The 24280-nt window shown below is 30.4% G+C and overlaps 1 protein-coding gene across 2 annotated transcripts in view; it reads left to right on the plus strand.

Annotated features, from left to right (window-relative positions):
* The window catches only part of LOC129958641 (uncharacterized), a 90312-nt gene that overhangs the window by 31144 nt on the left and 34888 nt on the right, over positions 1-24280 (plus strand). The window contains exons 15-25 of one of the 2 annotated variants that reach the window (XM_056071241.1): positions 491-803; positions 919-1101; positions 1982-2203; positions 3271-3353; positions 4661-4866; positions 9491-9678; positions 10923-11181; positions 12688-12891; positions 14732-14994; positions 16604-16941; positions 23699-23835. In XM_056071241.1, coding sequence (XP_055927216.1) covers positions 491-803; positions 919-1101; positions 1982-2203; positions 3271-3353; positions 4661-4866; positions 9491-9678; positions 10923-11181; positions 12688-12891; positions 14732-14994; positions 16604-16941; positions 23699-23835 — 2396 coding nt within the window. The remainder of the gene's footprint in view (positions 1-490; positions 804-918; positions 1102-1981; positions 2204-3270; positions 3354-4660; positions 4867-9490; positions 9679-10922; positions 11182-12687; positions 12892-14731; positions 14995-16603; positions 16942-23698; positions 23836-24280) is intronic. The other variant, XM_056071242.1, reaches the window with a different exon arrangement.

Here is a 24280-nt window from a genome sequence, read left to right on the forward strand (position 1 = left end):
CAGTTAAAATGAAGACTTCCATTGAAAAAGAAACCTAGATTCTAATACTTAATTTGGTCTTGATTCACGGTTGTAAAGTTTCAAGCTTTCACCTCGTCACCAATCTAATAAGGCTTCAAAGGTTCCATTGAACTGAAAATCATTTGACATAAAAGAAAATCCAGCAAAAGGAAAGAAAATTTTACGCAGTTTTATTCATATCTGATATTTCTACATTATCTGTAAATGAAAGTTATAATAAAGTAGTAAGACTGACTGAATTCGAAATAGCAATTGAAATATCTAAACGCCTTGAACGATTCTTATGCTATTATTTCGAAATAAAAAAAAATATCCATGAGCATATTATTTAAAAAAACCAAAATTATTTTAAATATATTAACTGATTTGAGCAAAATTCTTATTGATTTTTTACGACAGTTGATTTATTCCTTGATCTTTTTGTATTCGTTTTTTAATTTTAAAATAACCTTCTTTTAGCATCTTTCAGAGTTTATTATGTCAAAAAGGTTCATTCTCTCTACAGGCAATACAATAAGTTATTTTTCTTCTGGAAATCCAGCATCATTTTCCAAAATGCTAGAAATTCACACTCTACTGGATGATGTGGAACGGGGTTTAGTGTACAATTCAACAAGAATAGTACGGATAATCGAGGCTTCTCATCAAGTGCCTACTATGATGGGGTTGCCTTTGAACTGGACAACTAATGCAACTCTAGGGTTTTCTTGGAGAAATGGATTTAAGCTGAATTTACATCCAAAAGATTTTGAAATTCATAGTGAAGCATTTACACAACCAAGGTTCGTAGAAATATCATTTACTGAAATGTATCAGATTTTTAATCTCATATTTGTGTACACTTTTACATGTAAAATATTTATAAAATGGGTTTATGCATGTGTATTATCTTAACAGTGTCGCTTTGACGTTCTTGAATCGGATGGTAATTGATTTTCCAACAGTTACACAGATTGGCGTTCAAGCAAATAGTTCTGGGTATTCATCAACGCAATGGAAAGCGAAGTTAGATTATTCAAAGAGCAAAAAGATTTTCAGTTTTATAAAACCTACAAAATTGCAAAAGGTTTTAGAGATTTTGTAAGTATTCTTATTTTGTACAAAATGCTCTACTCCAAAATCCTTTATTACTATTTTTCAAAAGTTTTATTATCTTTATTAATACATTCTTTTTGAAGGAAATGTCCACTTTACAATAAAAGAAGAATTGAAAACTTTCATTAGTTTGCTAATGTTAATTGCAAATAAATGACTTATTACTTTTTAATAAAATTTAGCTTAATTAAGATTTCTTTATTTATTCCATTTATTGTTAACTCCATTCATTTATTACGTAAATGAATCTTCTGAATTGGATCCCAGATTATTCACAGAAATTAGGATTCTGTTCATTAACATAAATACAGGCCTTCATACATATTTTACTGAAATCCAAATGACTTCGATTGTGCAAATATGTTTAGGCATCATTATTTTATAAAGCCTATTACACTTATTATGTAACAATTTTTTGAAAAAACATTAAAGTTGGAAGCTTGCTGTAACATATATCTCTACGAAACTGTAAATTAAAAAAAAATATATGTACGAAATACTTGTTAAGAAATATTAAATGTTGTTTCTTGAACTTTTTATAATTTTATTTGTTATTTTTAGATAAATCCTTTTAAACTTCTGGCAATCCGAAATTTACTTGCATAAAGATTATTCGCTCTATACACTTTACAGATTTGTAAATTTTAAAACTTTATACCGATTAAATATCCTACAGTTAATAAACGAAAGTCTATGCTTTTACTTTACGTAATTTTATCTAATTCTACTAATCTAATTATCTAATCCTACTAATTTTAAAACCTTACAATAGGAGAAAAACAATTAAAAGAATTTTTTTCTTATTACATTTTATTTAAATTACGCATCAAATGAATTGCAGTGCTTAAAATGTCTTACCTTGCAGCCGAACGAATCAATTAATAAAACATGATGTCTATGAAGAAATAGAAGACAGGGGAGTAGAAAGAACATCTTCATCATCTTGTACAGATGACCATGTGAGTTCACTGTTGGGATTTCAAACATGTTTATCGAAATCTTATCCTGTGGTAACTGCACGTATTAAGCCTTGGACTTTGATAGCTGGAGGGTGCAAGTGGCAACTTCTTATAAATCCTTTTGATGAGTATGATTCTCTCTTTTATAACTGAAAAACCCTACAATGTATGAAATGACACATTTCATCATTCTAACCGAAATGTGCATCCCGATGAATGAAAAATTCTTGTACTAAAAACAGGATGTATGCATACATGAGTGTGTGGAATAAATTTTTAGTTTCTCTTCGCTAGTAAAATTTCCCCGCTTAAATTCAAAGATATAACACTTCTCATGTTTCTTGAAATCCATTTACGGTCATTTTAACTATTTGGCATTAAACTGCTGTCTCAAAATACTGCTAAATCAGGTCTTTTTCAGAGAAAAACCTGTTTTGAATGTATAAAACCTTGACCACGTTGCGAATGGCTCCTTTTTAATTTCTTCACCGGCGAAATTCGCTCCTTAATAATCGATGATGGAATGAGTAACTTAAATTAACATCTCATAAATTAAAATGAATTTTGTGGCTGTTTCATGAAATATGTTTGATCTTCCGATAAACCAAATTTTGTATTTTGCTGCAGTTTCCACAGTTTCTTCAAAATGTTTCTTAGTTCCATCATCGCTCGCTTCATTTCATATATGTCTTTTATTCTTATTATTTTTTAGATGAGTGTTTCAATGAAAATATAAATTTATAACAAAAATAACTCGTTCAGAAATTTTATTCTAAAATAGTTATTAATCATGTAATGTCAATCAGAAGAAAATATTGAAAACTGATTTACTATTTAATCCTTAGATTATCAATGGAGTACATGTCTGTCATAAATGCCATGAAAGATAACAACAAAACAAACAGTTTTCCAAACGAAGTCCCCATTCCTCATGAAATGTGATCACAAATGGGGAACCTCTTTTGAGATGATTTTACCAGTGCACAAGGCTGAAGTCACAATTAAAATATTTGATTGAGGATTAAAATCATATTCATTTTACATACAGAATGTAGAAGCAAAAAGAACAAATTCGGAAACTTCTTGTTCTTCACATTTTAACTTTGCTTAAAGTGTTTCTTTTTTTTAATTTAACTAAGACTGTATGCTTATTTTACAACTTCCTCAAATAAATTGTTTATTTTGATTCCAACAGGAAACTGGAGGCATACAGCGTAGAAATGGTAGAATCATCTAATAAAAAGTCTAAGGAGGTCATTTTAAAATTCAGCACAAGTGGTAAGTTTCTCTCTATTTTTTCGTATATTATAAAATCCACTCACTTTGAAAGTTTTTGAGAAACAAAATTATTTATTTTAAAAATCCTCTTTTATCCAATTACGCTGAGATGAAAAATAATTACAGATAAATGGATGCGGAAATGCTAATAATGAGAAACATGCATGAATCCGCAACTGGAGATTTCAGAGTAAGGTACACAGCAAAATTTACTTCAGCTTCAATAACAATTAAGTAACTGGTTATGATTTCATAGACTAAGTCGGACCTCTGATAATATAATAATCTGGAAAAATATGCTTAATAAGAACATTAAAATGTTTTATAAAATGAAATAGGAAGCAAACATTTAAACATATCCACTGAAATTTCAGAGAAAATGAATGAAGGCGTAGCATTTTAAGTTAAAAATGGATGACTCATAAACTTCTATCTTTAACAACATGATGTTGAAAAGAATTTTTAAATTTAAATCTTTTTTCATTTAATAATGAAGAAGCTTGAAAATCTGAGCTTCGTATTTTGTTATGAAATCAAAAGTTTCTTTCATTTCACTACTTCATTTTCATGCCAATGCTTATTTTCATGGACGTCATTCGGCTCAAAATGACGAGGTGTGCCCCAAAATACCCCTTTTATAAATTAAACTTCATTAATCTACATGAAATAAACTTGAACATCATTCATCTTTAGTGAGTGTAGATCATTTAAATCTGGTAGAAAATAAAGTTCATTACCTGTTTTAGAAAACTTATAATCCATACTCATAAAAATATTTCAGGAAATATTTAGAATTTAGTACATATTTAGCTGAGGGTTCCCTATAACTGATGAGAAGGTGATTGAGAAACTAAGCATTTATATGACATCAGAATTGTCTATTTTGATACGTTAAGAAACGTCAAGACAATCAGATTAATTATAACCATGTTATTTTGCTGCGACTTGTTCTTGTATTTATCTCCCTCTCAACAAATGCACTCGTCAGTATGAAATGGAAGGTCAGCCACTAACTCGTCAAAGCTAGCGGAATACATGATTTGGCTAGATGAAAATGTATGTGGTTCTGAAGATATTCGAAACTTGTATTTCTTCCGGAAAGAGCAGGAATTAAAATACACGTTCTTGGGAAGAGCAATGTTTTCCTCCCTAGGCAGTAAATAAATAATAGAGACTTCCAAAAAGAACTTTCTTCCCACTAAACAAAATTTTTCAAGAAAATCCTTTGCAAGATAAAATACGCAATTTTAAATATTATCAGTATTTTAATTATTCATTTATGCCTTCACAATAATTTCTCTTGACAGGTAGCGAAAATAAACGAGAAATTTTTCTAAAAACTGATGTGGATGAATCTGGAGATAAAACAAAGTTATTAGTAGAAATTCCAGCATTACCAGACTTTGGCATTTCCTATACACAAAACTCCCCTGAAGAAGATAATGAAAACAGACACAGCACAATAATGATCTTGCAATTACACAAAGGGCACGAATATCGCTTCATTTATAATGTAAGTATCATTCACTCTCAAAAGCATTTGAAAATGAGTCGGTATTATTAATCAACGTTACGAACACGCTGGTGTCCATAAATGAAGAGACAATATACTAATATTTGTACACAAAAATCAATTGTGATGGATTGAAAAAAAGCTGTCCTAGGTGTCAAGTATGGGAAAAGGGTGCTAATGATTGGTGAATGAATATGCCAATATTTTGAACTATGAGAAAGGTACACAAATCAAATAAAAGAATAAGGCGAATGAAAAAAAAACTTATAAAAAAAGATATCTGCGTCATTCAGCTTATATTATTTGATTTGAGACATTAAGTCAGATGTCGTTTCTTCAGTTTATAATATGCTCTGCTTTAGACACTATAAGGTGGCTGGTGAATAAGATATCGCATTTTGCAGACAATTATTGATCGGTAGACTAAGAAATCAGTATGATGAATGTCGACGACGTTAAGTCCGCGTATTTTCAGACATGTCATTCAAATGTCGTTCATTCAGACTATCATTTCCACTATATTTAGCATAATAATCAACTAACTTGTAAGTGATTGATTGTCTTTCGGCCAAGAAGGTACCATGGTTTATGAAAAAAAAAATGTTTTCAATCACTATTTCGATCACTTGTCGGTGGAATTACTAGGGAAATTGAAGCTTTTATGCTATACATAAATAGGGTAATGAATAGTTCGGAAAAGAATCGTCATTTTATTCATCTGGTTGTTACTTCCTCAGAAATGAATTTGGAGCTCATTTCACTATTCTATTATGAGAATTCCCCGACTAAAATCTGATAAAAGGTTAAACTACATTTAATAAAACACTCTTTTCTCTCGACACTTTAATGCAATATGCTTGTTAAGAAGTTTTACTTTGATGTATCTAAATTATGTGAATTCACAATAAATCAGTGAAACAAATAAACTGTATAATTGTCAAGTTTATTTAACAGTAAAATATCTGGGTTTTTTTTGCAATTTAATTTCTTAGGCTATAATTATTTCACTAATAAAATACTACCGATTGCAATTGACGACAAAAATTAAATATATATGATATGGCAGCTTTTTAGCTGCACTAAAAGAGCTTATGAAATGTGCACTAAAATTGCTAAATAAATGAATACCTAAAAGTACTTAACAATAAGAGTGCATGCCAAAAAGTCAAGATAAGAGAGTTCAAATTCATAATTTAATTGTTTTTGACATTGATTTTTAAATTTAAATATACATATATATGTATATATTTAGATTTAACATGGAGAATTTAATGTTTAATTTGTATGTTTTTCATAATTTAATAAGCATTACATAAAAAAAAGTGTGTGCATATATTTACGAAATATTTTCTCTAGCCTTCTTAAGAAACTATAATATCATCGTATCATTTCCGCATTCTATATTGTTCGTGTTCAAATTATAGTAAATTTTCGTTTCTGCACACAAACTTATTCACCTCAGACTCGGAAACACTCCTCAATTCCTGCTCGTTATAACAATCTTTATTTAAAAAAAAAAATTTCAGTTTGTGACTACGCTAAAAAAATCAATATTTTTTTACTAGAATAACGAATATTTTCTTATTGATTATTATGTATTTCTAAAATGCTTTAGTTCTAAAACCGTCTGAATTTAGCTTCCACGTTCATTTATATAGCGTTCTTTATAAGAGCATGCATTCGTTTATTTAGCATTACACATCATCCAAGCATAATCCATGCAAAGTTGAATGCGTTTTTTTTCAAAAATTCTTTGAAATGACTGCATATGACAATCGAGTGTGTAGCATCCCGAATGAGTACAACAAAATGAGGTAGCTCCGTTCACAGAAGTGGGAATGAAGAAAAGGAAGAATACTTGAGAAATTATTTCAATTATTTAAAAGTTTCAGCTTGAAATGAAGAGAACTCTAAAATTCTCCAAGTTATCGTTGTCAAAAATGAATGAGTTTCCCCCTTTTTCTCTGAATTGGAAGGTGTTTAAAAAATAAACATTGGATTTATTATGTTTTAGAATTTTTTCATGCGTCGGTAGTGTCTTATACATTCATTCTTTTCATATAATTATATATTATAGAATAATTTTTCTTTTTCAAGACAATTAACTAATCAAGAAAACGCTTAATGAGTTTTTAGATTTTGTTATTTCATTTTATAAAGTATTATTTTGTTTGCGTTATCACTATCCAATAGAAGGCATTTAAAAATGATTGTAGTCCAATTTTATTGATTCATTTTTGTTGTTACTGAAATATTTTATAAGTTTTCAAAAAGATCCAGAATACTAAAATCTGTATTGAATTCCGACCCAATTCAAAGTAGTTAAAAACGTATTCCTCGTTAAACTTTGATTAAATAGTTCATGATATGACAAATTTGATCGTTTAGTATTTCCACCTGTGTTTTTATCTATGTATTACAAACAGGAGTTAAATATTACCGTATTCTTTTAGAATTAAATCTAAATGCAATGAAATCTCAAAAGTCTCATAAAAATGGGCTCAAACATTAAAAAAAACTCAGAACAGTTTTGTTTTGTTTTTCAAATATCTTAGCAAATTTTTTAACAATGGGAGAAATGTCAGTATTTGAATAGAAAAAAGCTGAATAGTTTTATTTAATTAAATATAAAATTAATTATTATGAGTTATTTTGAAACTAAATCAGAGAAATTTTGCTTGACCGTCGAAGAACCCCTGTCGCCGCTTCCTTCCGCAGCGTTTCCTTAGAAAATTTGCTAAAAAATAAACTACACATTTTCCACCACCCATCTATGTATTTAACAACTTTTCTCTTTTAGAAATGTGGTTTCAAACAGTTCAGTATATTTAGAAAGAAATTTTTAAACTATTTTAATCCAATTATATAAAATCTTGATGACTTTTAATGGATAATTAGAATTATGGTTATTATTTATCACTATCAAAGTGGCTTACATAATTATTTAACTCATTTAAAATCGAATTTTAACAATAATTCATTAATTGTGATAATGAAAAATTATTTTAGGGATAATAATTATTAAATTTTAATAAAAAATTTAATTTTTTTTTATCTATTTCAAGTTTTTTTTCCCCAAACAAAATAAAGAATGTTTTTAATGAATGAATATAATCGAACTGTGACCAACTGTCTGGTAAATGGGTACATTGCCAATCAAGTTTCTTCACCGCTCACTAACAGCCAAATTTAGTTGCCTAGAAGCTATGCTGAGAATTCGATTGTTATTTTCTCAGTGCTGTTTGTCTATTGAACTTTAATATTTTAATAAATGAATTTCCTAAAAGTATACTACTAATATAACAAGCCAAATCCGGAACTAAATGTTCTCATTTGTGCTATCCTTTTGCAAAAAAAATTCAATAATGCTGGTTTGTTTACCTGTAAAATAGTTAGATGCATTCCAGTGTGAATGTATAACAAAAAGAAAAAATATGAACAGTATGGGGAGCACGCCAATTGGACGGATAATGTTAGGGAAGTTCAGTGATGCATTATATTTCTTATACAAAACTTTTTCTTCTTTATTTTTCAATTAAGCGCGAATCTGGAGAAGTTATCCTTCCTCCAACATCTTCGAAGCTGATCACTACAGAGGGAGTGGTGTACTAGAGTAGTGTTAAAAGAGCATAAACAACTTTACTTCAGAGGAAGGGGAACTAAAAATGCCCAAATATATTTGTAGGATAATATAAATCACATGTTCATCATTTTCGTACCGTTGGAAATAATTTCATTTTCATAAATATTAAGGCCCTTTATCATTCTGAAGCGTATATTGGCAATCTCCTTGAAAATGAAGTGATTTATCAAGTGATATAGACAACATATTCACGAACCCTCACTTCACAGAACATACATGGAATGTACTTTGGAGGCCATGGCAGAGCTCAATCAGCCACCGTTTGTAAAAAATATTTTTAAAAATACTGCGTTTATTTAACGTTTTGTATTTAAAATATTCATTCGCACTCGGAGAAGCAGATCCATTCACTTCGTTTTAATGAATTTCATTCAAAATTTGATGGAAATCTACAAATTGGTTGTGAAGACCAAATTTCATTTGTTATGCTCGAAACACTTAGACAGACAGACAAATTTTCAAAAATGTTTTTTCGGACAGAGGGAGGTCTAAAATATTGAGATTTGTCAAATTCTTTGAAATTTGATAAATTTTCTGAAGATTACAATACTTTCTCTTTGTGTCCTTCATATGCAAGAAAGTAAAAATTATAATTAAATTCTTTCGAGTCTTTAATATATTTCTCTAAAAACCATAAAAAAAACCATTTCTTGCCCTGTATTTCCTGAATATTCCCATAAATTTGTTATTTTTCTATTATATTTTTTCGACGTTTGATGCTACACATACCTTTATTAACATAAAACTACCACATAATTCTTTTCTTACAAATGTCCTTTTCCATAGAATGCTGCTGTTCCTTCATTTATAGGATAGTTTATCGTTTTACATAATCCCTCAAAGTGCAAAATATCGTACGGCGTAAAGAACTAACATATGACTACGATCTTTTGCACTTTGAGTGACGATATACATTTTGATAGCTTTTTATATGGTCTATCCAATAAGCGTCGTTTTTATTTGTGGCTATTTTGGAAACAGGAAGAAAAAAGATTGGATCAAACAGAAGGGAAACGTAAAACTTCGAATCAATCAGTACAAGATGAAAAAGCTATAATGAATGAATATCTTCTGTTTTTGGACACTCCCTACAACAGCTACAGATTCTCAAGAGAAAATCATAAAAATGGAGATGATGAAAAAATAGTAGGACTGCTTTCATATGAAAAGTAAGATTTTTCATATTGCTAGTATATATATATATAGATAGAGAGATATTAAATGACAAAAGAATTTTAATCCCTGCAATAGCTGAAGTAATCCATATGTTTTGATTAATGTCATTTATCGCTAATTATTAATATAGACCATGGTTGTTATTCATAATAACTGATTAATGATATGATATTTACCGTCACATATATACTAATCATTTTCTAATTCAAGAAAATAAATAATATTTGTACAAAAAAAATTTAATAGCTCCAACATTTAGAGATAATAGGTATACATAAATCATTTGTATTAGGCAGAATTATCCATTTCACTTAAGCATTTTGAATTTCATTTTGTGTGATAGTTGTACCAATGTAATTAAATATAAACCAAGCCTATAATACAAATGCTGTTCTTCATAGAGGAAGATCTTTCGGTATTGTTTCAATATTTCAAAATATGAACTTGAATTCATTACCCAATTAAAATTATAAACTATTCTGAATTTGAAGATCACAGAAATAGCATACACCTGATTATATATTCTTGATATATAACTTTCTGGATAACTATTGTTTCAGTAATTAAAAATATTTCAAATAATGTTTAATGCATCCGTCCATATGCTAAATATTTTATTGAAATATTCCCCGTTAAAGCAAACAAGATTAATTAACTCAGTAAATGAAAGCGTTTTGTTTCTGAAAACAGAAGAAAGAAAGGGAGTGCAGCGTGGTTTAGGCCTTGAAAAACTGCTATATGGGAGAAAACAAAAGACAGTTAATATAAACATTTATTGAAAATTATTTGATAGTTTTTATGAAGTTCTTGATTGAATCAATGCTTTAATATTATTTTGCGTAAAAAATGATGTCAAACTATGCACCTACAAAAGATTAAAAAAAAACTTATTTTATAAATTTGATTTTTTTCATATTTATATGTATTTTATCATAAAATATGCATCATAATTTTTTCTTATTATAAAGAAAATAAGAATCAATGTATTTGATTCATAAAAATTAAATATTTTTTGTGTTCCTTATTAAAAATATTCAGTTTATTCAGCAGTTACTTGTTGCCCGTTAGCAACTCCGGAACTTCGTATATTCATACGAAATTCTAAAGGTAAAAAAAAAAAAAAAAAAAAAAAAAAACACCAATATATATTTCATAAATGGCGTTGGTAATAACATCTCTAATCTTGCACAATCAATGCACAAGATGAAAATTCTAATCAATAATCCTCTTCTTCCAGTCTGAACTCATCTAGGAAGTGGCTTCACACTATTTTACCTGCATCATTTTGGGAAAATGAGACAAAGGCCTGGATTCAGTTTCAAATTAGTTGGAAAGGAGAAAAAAACCTTATCGAGACTGACAACTGGCGTACAGTTTGCTTCCTAAAAGATCCTCACACTGTTATTAATTTGAACGCAAGCTCATTTGAAGTAAACGAAAGAGAACAAATTAATATTAATTTAACTAAAACTGAGATTTCAACAGGAAAGTTGTTGGTAAGTATATGTACATGCATCGGTTACTTCCCTTTCAGCAGATTTATAATTTTATCATTTTTGACAGGCCATGAATGTACAATTATACACATCAAATATTTCAAATTAAAATATTGAGAGCGTTAAATCCTTCTGAATCGAATCTGGTCGATTCACGTGGTTCTCGATTTAATATCTTTCAATGACACCATCATTCTGATTATAATTCAAAATCACCACTTTCAAATTACCAGTTCCGAAAAGAGACGTTAATCTAAAAAGAAACGGTGATAAAATAAGGAGTTACCAAAAGGAGTACCCAAATGTGGTTCTTGAAAAATGATTTAATGTCTTTCTACAAATATATACCTTATTGAAATCATATTCAATTCGAATAATATGCATTCACTATTTATTACTTATCTTTAAATTTTCATAGAAAAAGAAATGAAACAAATTTACAATTACCATCACATAAGTTAATTACCATCATAAGTACTATTTATAATACCATTTGGCTGAATAATGAATTGATGGATGAATATATATGGTTCAGTTCATTTAACTTGCCGATAAAGGGACGTACTGCCAATCTTTATAGTTATTGCATGATATTGTGATATTTTACAAATTTATTTAATGCACAATTTACTAAATCAGTCACGAATACTGGAATACGGTGTACGAAGCTTGAATATAAATAGCTCAACGGGCAAACACATATTAATAACTTGCTCTCGTTCTTTTACTAATTTCATATAGAAAGAATGCAAATCATTGCAATTCACATTTGGAAAATTTGTTCTTTAACGCAACAAACGAATCGAACATTCTAACATTTTTGTTAAACATTCGTAACTAAACATTATAAAAGGAAAATGTTGTTGCCTATGGCACTTGTCATAGACAGGCCCGCAGACGTAGTCGGCAATTTTAAGCCAAGTTTTAGCGTCTCTTGTTTCAGTAGCGCCATCTAGGACCAAGAGTACGTCTTTGCCACTCATGCGTCACAGCCCTTATTACGGACGGACTTCATTCATTCATGCACAGATCATAATTTAGACCTAATCATAGAACTATCACCTCTTATTCAGTACCCCCAGTTGTATTGTCTAAACTTGGAGGACTTTGTGGCTACGACAGATTTATGCGTGCACCAACCACCATGAACGCGGAGAATCTTCGTCCAGTGATGTTCAAACTCACTCCCCAAGGGATGCGAATCCAACGCCCTACCAACCAGGCTATCCCGGCTCAAAAGGAAAATAATACTTCACTATGTTTGATATTTAAATTCAGATCGCTAAATAATTGTTCTGAAGAAAATGTATCAGTTATCTAATCTATCAATACTAATTTCAGAATAAAGTTCTCATTTCTTCATTTTCTATATAACTGCATTTAAAATTGGATTTAAAATTCAAAAAATGTTTAATTGGGGTGAATGAATAATAAAGGTGAATAAGTCAAAATGAAACATACTTCGCCTTTTTATTCCTATAAATCACATATACTGTCTTATTTTAGGGTTTTGCTCATTACACTTATGAATTGTGGAGAAGCCCAAGAAATAATCCTGATGACAAGGAGATGAAAACTTATAATCTAACAATTGCTCGAAATTCATGGGCATTTCAAATCAAAAGAATTTTGAATGACGAACAATTGGAATATGAAGTAACACTGAAAAAAGCTGTAATGACACCAGAAATCGAAGGCATAGATAACAGCGTAAGTACTGTTAGAAAATTTTCTTTTTTGGACTTAAGGGGTTTGGAACTTAATTGTATCTTGTTGATTCAGGTTATGCATGCAAATATTTTATTCCAAATATTGTCACTGTTATCGCAAAAGGGAAAAAGACGAATTTTTGATGTGACATTTGTGAAATATTAAAAACATGGGTTTTTGTGACAACATACGACATTCAATTATTATTTGCAACCATTTCAGAGGAAATATGCCTAGTTAATATAAATGTTTTGCAATAAAATATTTCATTAGATTTGATATAAGACACTTTGATATAGAAATGATGATATTATTTTTAATTATTTATATTTAATTTCTTTTCTTGGGCAAATTGCAATTTTGCTCCTTTTACACATGCTTCCATTTTCAAAACAATTTCAATTTCAGTTGGACCATTTCTTAATTTTTTTTTTCATTAGTTTGACATTCCATAAAAGTAACTGCGAGAAAAAGTATTATGTTAAATAACAATCGACATTTTTGTCGATTCTCCTTCTGTGTTGACAATCACGATAACTTAAGCAATAGAATATCCGATCGAAATTGAATCCAATCAAATCGGGAAAACATTCGATTCGGAATTCGTTTTTAGTTGAAAACTCGATTTTACAAATCGATAACTGAAAACGCAACTCGATAGCTACAAAATTCAAAGAACTAGGTAGATAAAATTTGGCGCATAGGTTTAGCATTTAAAATAGAGATAATTTTCAAATTTTGAAACATATGTACCAAACGTTGACCGTCTGTTGGCCTGCACTTTCACAAGCGTAATAATTCAGAAATGCAACTCGAAACTTGGTATGTCATCCTGTGGTTAAAACGATACTTTTGGGCCAAATTTTCGTGTCAAAAAAAAAATGGCTTCCTAAATATTCATTCCCACGATAGGTTCATAAAATAGTGAATAATTTACTAGAGATTCGTATTGTTTCTTGAATTAAATATGCAAACGAAAACAATTATTCTATACATCTACACTTTGTGTCCTCAGTTATTGTGAATAAATACATTTTTAAGGCAATTCATTCGTTCGAGAACTTAACTGCTGCACGATGTATTGAATCAAAACAGCAATTTTTAGGTATTTTTCAAATTTTGGATACATCGAGTTCTTGTCGTAATCCCGTCTGCTTCCAAGTAATAAATTTCTATTGCTTTTCAATGCTTTTTGGCATTTATAAATGAAGCTAATAAAAAATGATTTGTTTTAAATAAATATAAGAAGGTTTAAATAAATATAAAAAGTATTTTTAAATTTCCAGAAGAAAAATAAGAATATTGTTTCTGCTTGAGTATTACACCCTTCGAAATGATATTACATACCACGGTACAATACTCATGTATATCAATCACTTTAAAAAATACTTATTTTGTTAGTAAGCGAAACTCATTATTAAAGTCAGCAATTCTAGTATCTCATACACATGCCCCTCCCCCCCCCCCTCCCCAGATGTAAGACGCTTTCCATTTCTTGAAAACAGCACGCTGAATGCAAATAGCTAATGCATACACTTAATGTTTATATAGTTCCGAGGAAAATGTAAATGTTACAAGGAAATTTACTGAAAATCCCGTTTGTGTCTTTCATGAAGTATATTTTACATGATTTGCCAAGAAGTTAAAGATACATGTATACGCGTTATAAGAAACTGCAGTAAAGCCTTATTTACCATAGGCTCCTGTGAAGATATATTTCCTGTAATGCGAAATTTTCAATGATACATATTCATACAACATCCGATTTTTTTATCTACGTGGTATTTGAATTTACTTTATTGATTTTAAAGTTTTTTTTTTCCTTTCTGCTTACATCTAGGCGGGACGGTGGAACAATGAAGGAAATCAATGGTATCAAGCTAATGAACAAGAATTAAAACTAATCGTAAAATTTGCAAGAGGACTACGAAGCGCTGACGAACTGACTGGCAAATATACTGTTTTAAAAAACGAAAATCTCGGTGATTTTGATAACGAATTAATTGATGCAACCATAAGATTCTATTACCCTATAGCTTCCAGACAAGAATCTTTAACCTTGGATGGATTCATAATAATTTCAAGTGGATCTTTTATGTTCAGGTATTTAGAAGTTTATGCTATAAAACCTACTTAAGCACAGTGTTGAAAATTTTAATGTGTTTTCTAAAAATCGCTACAATTTTAATTTTATGAGGTGAGAAAAGTCATTATTTTGTTGTATTTTCAAAACTGCAATCGTCTTTCTTATTGTGTCTTTTATTTGAAAATGTGAAATGGGACCATGTTAACTTTAACGTGTTAACTAATGTTAACAGCCATGTTAAACTTTATACAAAACTAATAATACATTGTGTTACTACAGAAGTTCTTAAAATATGCGCCATGATTTTAAATTTTTTTATTTTTTATTTATTCAAAAATATATAATACATAGTTTTTAATGCTAAATTAATGTTTTAATTCTTTCAGATTTAGATATTTATGACCGTAATCTGTTTACCCATTAGTTTATTATGAGTGATAATTTTAAAAGGAGATAAATGTTAGGGCGGGGAAAAATATCCCAAAATTCTCGGCTCTTTAAAATTAACAAATTAAAACGATCTGAGAAAGCCATTTTGTTCGAAATATTTCAATAAAATTTGAAAAGTAATAAACGATGTAATTATTGAAATATTCAAACAACATTTTTCACATTCAAATACAAAATGAGCAGTACTCCAGAATGTGATCAACATGAAAACCCTTTAGTAGCCCTTTAAGGAGTTCAGAAGATCTTGTAATGAAGTTACTAGTATGACTTCTTTATGAATCGAGTGAACAGTTTCTTGGGTGGTCTCAACATTTTCAGTATGGGAGCTCCATATTTTGTCCTCATTTTATTTAATAAACATTAAATAATAATTCTTTTTATCTACCTTAAATTATTTTTTATTTTCCTATTTCATTTCTCAATTTCGATGCGCATTTGGAGAAAAACGTTTTCTGAAAAATTTGCAAATACAAGATTTAACTTGTTTAATTGAAGATTAGGACTGGAACTGATTGCAAATAAGCTTTTCTTTCAGAGATCTGCAATAATTTGAAATATAAAAAGTTTGAAATTTCTCTGCAGTATAAGTTTTATTAGAAATTTTAAGCTGAAGACCATCTATGTGCTTGTGCATACGTTTAACTTCATCCATGCTACTTCTAAATAACAAATACAGTATTCGTATTCTTATACATACTTGATTTTGATTTGGTATTTTGCAATATTTGGCATATTTCGATTCTTCCTGTTTTATTTGAGTTTGTTTCTTTGGAGAGAGTTTATTTCCCTCCCAAGTGTAATTGAGTTGGAATGAAACACATCAATTTTAATTATGAATAATTTTGAAAAATAATTAGTACAAACAAGCGAAAAAGAAACATGATCTATAAAGAAAGGAATGTCCCAATTGATTAAAACTGTTCATTAATATTTGGATAAAGTGAAAATGTATATATTATCTTTAAGTGAATGTATAGCTTAAAATTTATAGCATTTTAATTATATTGCCAAAATTATTTATGTTTGTATTGTAATGTCTTAAATATATTTCCTCAGAAAAAAGTTGTTTTAGTTTGTTTAATTGAACGTATTGCATGGATATAATAAAAAAAATTATATCAGTTTTGTTAAATTCAATCATGGAACGTGATCATTTTGATTCTATGTATTTTTTAGGATTCAGAATGATTTTGTTGCTAAAAGTAGCTATAATGAATTCGAATTCATTTCCCACGGCTTATTCAAAATGCATGAAGAATCAACATCATTGTATTACAAGTCCTATTTTAAGCATGTTCCAACTGAAGCCGAAGTAGATCAAGTTCTGGAAGCCTCATTAATCTCGAATGATTGCTTGGGAGCTCAGCTCAAGCACAAGATCGATTCACAATTCTTCGATTTGTCATCTAACATAACTTATAGCTGCAACTTTAACGGGGAAGGAACTCATACTTTTTTGCTCCATTTGCTATCGAACTCATCATACTGGAATATGCTGAATCTTGAAATAAATCGTAAGTTTAACTATTCTTTTAACTCTTTCAATCCCAAGATTTTATAACTAGTTCTAAAACTCTAAAATTTGCAAAATGAGTTAATTTTTGGCCTAAGATATAAGTTCAAAAAGAAAAACTATTTTTATTATTTGAAATAAAATTTAAATTTATTCAACACAATAAACGCTTTCACAGAGATTGGCATTTATTAAATATAGTAACTAAATATTCATTTATTGATAGTAGTATACATTTCCTTTCGGAAGCAAAACACTCGATAATGATTAGACTAATTTTATTTTATATGATTGTCTTTAAAACAGTTATTTTTGTTATTCAGACATAATGACATTTCACCTTTTTCTCACATTACTCTTGAATAGGATTGAATACATAATCTGCATCTGTGTGAAGAGGCCAATGGACATACCTGATATCTGAAACTCCTTTTGGGAGAATGGTTTTTAATTTTTGAAGGTCGTCTTATAGGACAGAGTGTTTTCGATAGAGAAAATCTGAAAGAGAAAATCTTGTTTGCTTGGCAGTCAATAAAAATAGACGTTCACGTGGAGTGTGAGCGATCAGTAGCTCGCAAGGAAAAGTAGAGAAAATTTATTTGTACCTTGATATGGAATTGCTTATCGGAAATTGTATACAAATAAGGTGTGGGTCGATGTGAATAAATGAGTCACTAGTCAAGTAAACTATTTTCTGATTTTTCTTGCTTAGAATCTTCTACTTTTTGCAAACAGGAGCACAATGTATGTGCTCACTAACAGTGCAGAAATACTTCGTTAGGGAAATATCCCCTATATTCGATATTATGCAAATATCTAAAACGTGAAAAGCGAAAGTAATACGTGTATTACTTTCGCTTTTCACGTTTAACATTAACATGATAGAATTTAACACACATTAACATGATAGAATTTAACACACATTAACATGATAGAATGTAACAAGCATGCCAACACTTCCTTTATTCAAAATTTCAATAACGTTATGGCATCAAATTTCCCTCTTTAATAAAATCACGCGTTTGATATGTAGCTTTAAATATTATTTTGAAATTTCATTGATATTTAGTTTTAAATATTATTTTAAAGTTGCAAAATATAATAGGAAAAATCAATATGAGCTTCATTCGATAAACACAAACGCAACACGTACAGTCATCAAGACAAAATGAGCTACATTCATCTAGACCCGTTGATATCAACTAAAGGCATAATATTTAAGGAAACATAAAAACCCGAATTTTAAAATAGATATTCATCAAAGACAACTCGAATAAAAATTTTAACATATTTAAAAATAATACGACTGAAAATGTGCCTGTAATTTCATTGAAATTATGCAGAAATTGATTTTTATTTTGACATCTTTTGCCGACTGAAGAGAAGTTCAAACGGGTCTTTTTTCAATAAATAAAATCGTTAGTTTCAGCCATCTATTAATGAGAATAAAAATATTTTTGAAAGAGTTAAATGTTAATGACATTCAATGAATTTAATGACATTCATTTATTATCGTAGTCATGTTAAGATTCTGAATAAAAAAGTAATGAATGCGATGATCCCAAACGATATTAGGGCGACTGAAAAGCTTAATACATCTTACTTATTTGTTCATAATGCCCTACTAATGATACTATTTTGCTTTTTTTAACCAAAACCTTGCATTTGAATATTTGATTGGATTTTTCTGGATAATCGTTGTTATATTTAAGACATAGTTTAAAATTCTGGCGAAATTTCTCCAAATCCAATTTGGAGATTTATTTCAATAAATATAATATAGTAAAGTTTTGTTTATCTTAACTATTTTAAATACAGAACTTTCCAATATAGTTTAGATAAATGAGAAAAATCCAAAACTCTTTCCGTTACGCAGCACCATTGGTTACAGATAATGTATTTGGTCAAAAAGGAATAGTTTTCAAAGACGCTTTTACACAAAAGCGCTTCGATTCCATAAAATAAGGGGGAAATGAAAGATGCAGAACAGAACGCCGTCTCACACCCCCGTATCCGTGACCATTCTGGTCACTGAACGGTTTGGTGGGCATGTTACGGGAATTTTATATAATTAACAAAATATTTACAGTAGGAAAACGAAACAAAAATAACTTTTTACAGAATTTACAATTGTATAAGAAATTATATTGAGATGAGACCGTTTACATAATTTTTCAACTTAAGAGATATAATTTGTAGTAATAAACTTAGAAATATAATGCTGAGAGATAAAATGTGTAAAAATATACATATAATCTGTGTTCACTTATTTTTTATGATATAGTAGATCATAATGCAGTTAAAAAAATCAGATGGAAAATAATTTGAGAAATGGAAATGAAGAGAATCTCTGTTTGATTGAAATGTGTGACAGGAGACTGCTGTGCTTGTTTTTTCCCTTAGTCTTTTTTGGTGTGAGACTTGATGTTGAGAGCTATGGAGGCAAGAATAGGTCTCTATTTTCACTAATAAATTTGATTATACTGCGGATTTTTTGCCTGGAAAGGAAGTTGCCGGCGATTTTTTTCAGCCATTCCTGTTCATGGCTTGGTGATGGTTTTTTCATATGCCAGGAGATTGTAAGAATGCATTCCGTAGCATAATGAAGTGCGGTGCCTATCCCACCACAACTGCACTGGTCACTCTCAGACAGATTGAACCTTTTGAGGTAGGCAGGAAAAGGGCCGTGTTCTGAGAAGAAAATAATATCCTCTTTGATCCAGTTAGTGGGATTGAGGTTGACTGAAGGCAGGATATTAAAAAATTTTCTGCCTGTGACACCATTGCTCCAATATCCTTGCCATTCCTCAAGCATGTCTTTCCGGAGGAGGGCTTTTATGTGTGGTTTAGGAAGCTTTGTTTGCATATAAAATTGCCTATTTTACGTTGCGTCCTTTGCCAGTTGATCTGCTTTTTCGTTGCCTATATTGCCCGCATGTGCTTTAACCGATGAAAGTTTTATTGTTGGTTTTGAAAGCAGGACACCAAAAATTTCTCTTGTTGTTTGGTTTGTGCTCTTTGGATTTGAAGATGCCATGATACTAGCTCTATTGTCAACATGAATTTTAAAAGTATTGTTGTTTGAAAACTGAGATGTATATTTTACTGCTTCATGAAGTGCGGTGAGTTCAGCTTGGAAAACCGTATTGTTGTCATTCAATTTGGCAGACCAGTGGTAGGACCAGGAATCATTAAACAGAACACAAAACGCAGCTCCAACTCCATGTTCTGTTTTTGAGCCATCTCTGAAGATATTGATATTGTTTATTTGAGATAAATTTATTCCTTCATCTTCCAATGAGATTTGGTTGGGATTGAGATGTTGTGAAGGGTGAGTAGACTAACCAGTTGTTTTCTTCTCAAGCACTTCTGGTTGTATCTCTGTTACATTATGAGGAAGAGGGATTCTTAGGCGATATATTGTCATTAGTCTGGCTTCAAACTGTAATTGCATGTGCAGGGGTGTAATGCCGAGAATGGTTTGTAGCGCTGCTGTTGGAGTTGTGCGGTAAGCACCTGAAATATAGAGAAGAAATGGTCTCTGAATGGTGGAGAGCTTCCTCTTCATTCTATATGTTGGGTTTAGACACCACGCTGATGAACCATGGGCGAGCATTCTCTCAACTACTGTCTTGTAAAGAACTCTTTTGTGTTTCTGAGAGATTCCCCATGTGCTGCCAGCGATTCTTTTGAGGTTTTGGTGCATTTTAATGGCCTTTTCTCCTTGTTTTTCTATGTGTTCTAGCCAGTTTAATTGGTCATCGACGTGGACTCCTAGATATTTAATAGATTTGTTTCTCTTAATGATGTCTCCATTCCATATGATTCTGGGGCCTCTCGCCATTTGCTGAATAAAATATGGGTTGTTTTTTCCGTGGAGATGGAAAGTTGATTATTTGAGCACCAGGAGTTAAATTTAGCTATTGCAAGTTCAGTTTCTCTTTCCAGGCTATTTTTTGTATCCGCTCGGTAATCAGTACAAAATTATCTGCAAAGGCTTGGATGTGTACATTTTCTGGCCAGACCTGCTTGAGAATTTCGTTGGCTACGAGATTCCATAGAGAGGGACCACTGTATGATCCTTGAGGACAGCCTTGTTTCTGATCTTTCATGGCCCTACCTTCTGGAGTCATTAGGGTCACTTTCCTGTTTTGGAGGAGACTGTGAAAGAGACGATTGATGTTTAAAGGACAGGGACTTTCATCCAGACTCTTGAGAATTTCTTTGTGTTGCAAGTTGTCAAAGGCTCCTTTTATATCAATAGAGAGCACTAAGACATGCTTGCCCTCTCTTCTTGCAGCTTGAATTTTATTTATCAGCTCATGGATGGCTGTGTCTACTGATTTACCTTCCCTAAACCCATGTTGACGCTCTCTGAGGCTATTAGTGGTCTCAAGATGATAAGTTAATCTTTGGGACATCAATTTCTCTAGCACCTTTCCGATTGTTGGCAGGAGAGAAATGGGTCGATATGAAGATGCCAGTCTCTGATTTTTTCCTTGTTTCTGGAATAAAATAATATTTCCTATTTTCAAGGAATCTGGGAAGCAACTTAATTCTAGGCACTTATTAAAAAGAGTTGGGAAGATATTATGAAAGCGCTTGTGTATAATTTTAAGAAAGAGGTTGTCAATTCCATAAATACCGGGAGCTTTACCTGACGGAAGGTTGTCTATAATCATTGAAATTTCTTGTAGGGAAAATGGAGGGTCAAGTGGCTGCGTTGAAGTGTTTAAATTATAGTTAGTTGAAATAGCAGGAGATGGGAAAATCTGGTCCAATATGGTTTGCGCTGCTTCTTTCAGACTTCCTTTTGGGTCACTGTTCATCAGATATGGAATTTGTGATGGGAAAACAGATTTCCGGAAGGCGGCTTTGTAATGCTTTCCATATGGGTTGGAGGCTGAACTGCAGAAATTTCTCCAGCCCGTATTTTTTGCTTGTTTAATATGTTTTTTGTACTCTGTTTTCTCTTTCTTGAAGATCTGGTATCTCCACTGCTTTTCAATTTCTGGTGCCCTCTGTGCTCTCTTTCTTAGTGCTCTAACTTTCTTTTTATGAGTTTCTAGTTTCTTTGTCCACCAATTTGGTTTCGTTAACAAAAGCTGTTTTTTGATCTTAAAAGTTTTGTTGCAGGCATTACTAATAGAGTTTTGAAGAACTATTGTAGCGTCATTTAGCTCTCTGGAATTTCTTGCTGTTGCTATTTTATTTTCTAGATAATAAATATCTTTTCCAAATATATTGAGAAATCTAGGATGATTCCCATGGCGTGTCTTGTATCTTTTGTAGAACTGGTTAGTTATAGTGGATGCTATTGTTGTTTGTATATATCTATGGCCACTTAAGGAAATGTCATCCAGAACCTTCCAGTTAATGGAAGAGTCTATAATTGATTGGGAACATAAGGTCAGATCTGGCCAGCCAATGCTGTTATTTCTCTGGAAAGTTGGTGGGGCATCTGATTTATTTAAGATGTATAAATGAAAGATGCAGGAGGAGCTGTTTACTTTTTATTAAACAATATATAGAACCATTTTCTTTCCATACGTTGATTTGTTGTAGATTTGTGAATTTTCAAAAATATTTAAAAAATACTTTTTTTTATGTAAGGGCACTTAAGTTTGGATATTTAAGAAGCTCTTTTTACTGATGACATATCACTCCTTTGAAGAGAAAAATTGTCTAAAAATGATACGCAATACGAATAAATTTTAGGTTACAGTGAGAGTCACGTAGTTAGAATTGGAAGTTACCTTACATGTATGAAAAATACAGATTTTAACTGAATGCAATAAATTCGTTTTATTCAGAATTTTCAAAAGACATTTATTGAAATTTTACTCTCTCACTTTGGTCATCTTTTTACTGATGAGCGTCGTAAGTCTACAAAACAACATATCTGCAATTTCTGTTGCATTTCTAATCAAGGATATTTCACCATTCCGTATCGAAAAGTTCCACCACTGTTTTCATTCTTCTGAAATTTTATTTTTACAAAAGATACATTCAACTGTAAGCGCAGCATTCAAACTGGCCATGGGTTACAATCCCCTAAAATATAAAATAAAAATATTAACTTAATCATCAAAATCACCGTCTATTATTTCATTAACTTATATATTTAAAAAAAACATGTGACAATCCATATAATAAAAGATTTTTAAAGCTTTTTGAAAGCACTACAACGCCCTTGTTACTGGATTTTTACTTTACTTGTATATTCAGAAAATTTTTCTTTTATTTTTTTAAATCTAAAACTAAGAAGCATTGTACTAAACCATCCAGTCCTCTGGGATGAAATGCTTTAGAAACGAGTTAGTTTACAGTTTTGTTTTATTATTTTACCAATAATTTCTTCAATTTCTACTTCGTTTGAAGCGAATTTTTGAATTAATTTATTGGAATAAACGAAGCTATTGAATAATTTAAATTTTTCCACATAATTTCAGAATGCAAATTCAAATCATGTTCATATTTTTAAGTCAATTTCTATCAAGAAATACGTAGTAATTGCTTTTATAAAATAAGTTTAATAATCCTCCTAACTCCACATAAAAAACTGCAATTTTTAAAATAACATTAATAGAAATTCGACTTTCTATAAAGTAAAACGTGTTTTGCTACAACTAAAAAAAAATCATCGTTGCTCTCACAATCGTAATTAAAATAATTGTTACCTTATTTTTGCTTGGTTTTAAATTCACTGAAGGATATCATAAATGAGGAACTATTGTAAAGGAACATTTCCTTTCTAGAAAGTATTGAAGACCTCAGTTCCGATTACACGTATGAAACATGCAATTTCATTCATCCTTTATTGTTGATAAATGTGACTGCTGACTGGACAGGAACACCCCGTAATCACAAAAAAAGAATCCTTTTCACCTGCAGAGTAAGTATGCAAATGCAATTCATAAATGTGCAATCAAGTCATAATCAGATATGTAAAAGAAATTCATGAAGAAAATGCGTAAATAATTTACAATATCAATCTGTAAACTTTATATTCTATAAAAACAATCAAAGACTATGCGCATTAACGTTTCTCTTCTAAATGTGGAGAAAATTCAGCTTGGGAATATTTACACTAAGCCTATGGTAATGAATCAAATTCCAATGGCAGTTTCAATATATAGGGTGATTATAATTAAAGTTACGATTTCAAAAATCGATAATTTTAAAACAACTGATCAGAAGGACTTGATATTTTAGCAGAACAATCGTGAGGCAATGGAATTTTGTTTGGCAAAGAAAAAAAGATAATTCCAAAATGTGCTGATAGATGGCGCTGTCAGGGGAAAGACCAAAAATGAATTTGTTAAATACAGGAATATTGC

Source organism: Argiope bruennichi, chromosome X1 (assembly GCF_947563725.1).
Source record: "Argiope bruennichi chromosome X1, qqArgBrue1.1, whole genome shotgun sequence".
Taxonomy (NCBI): Eukaryota; Metazoa; Arthropoda; class Arachnida; order Araneae; family Araneidae; genus Argiope; species Argiope bruennichi.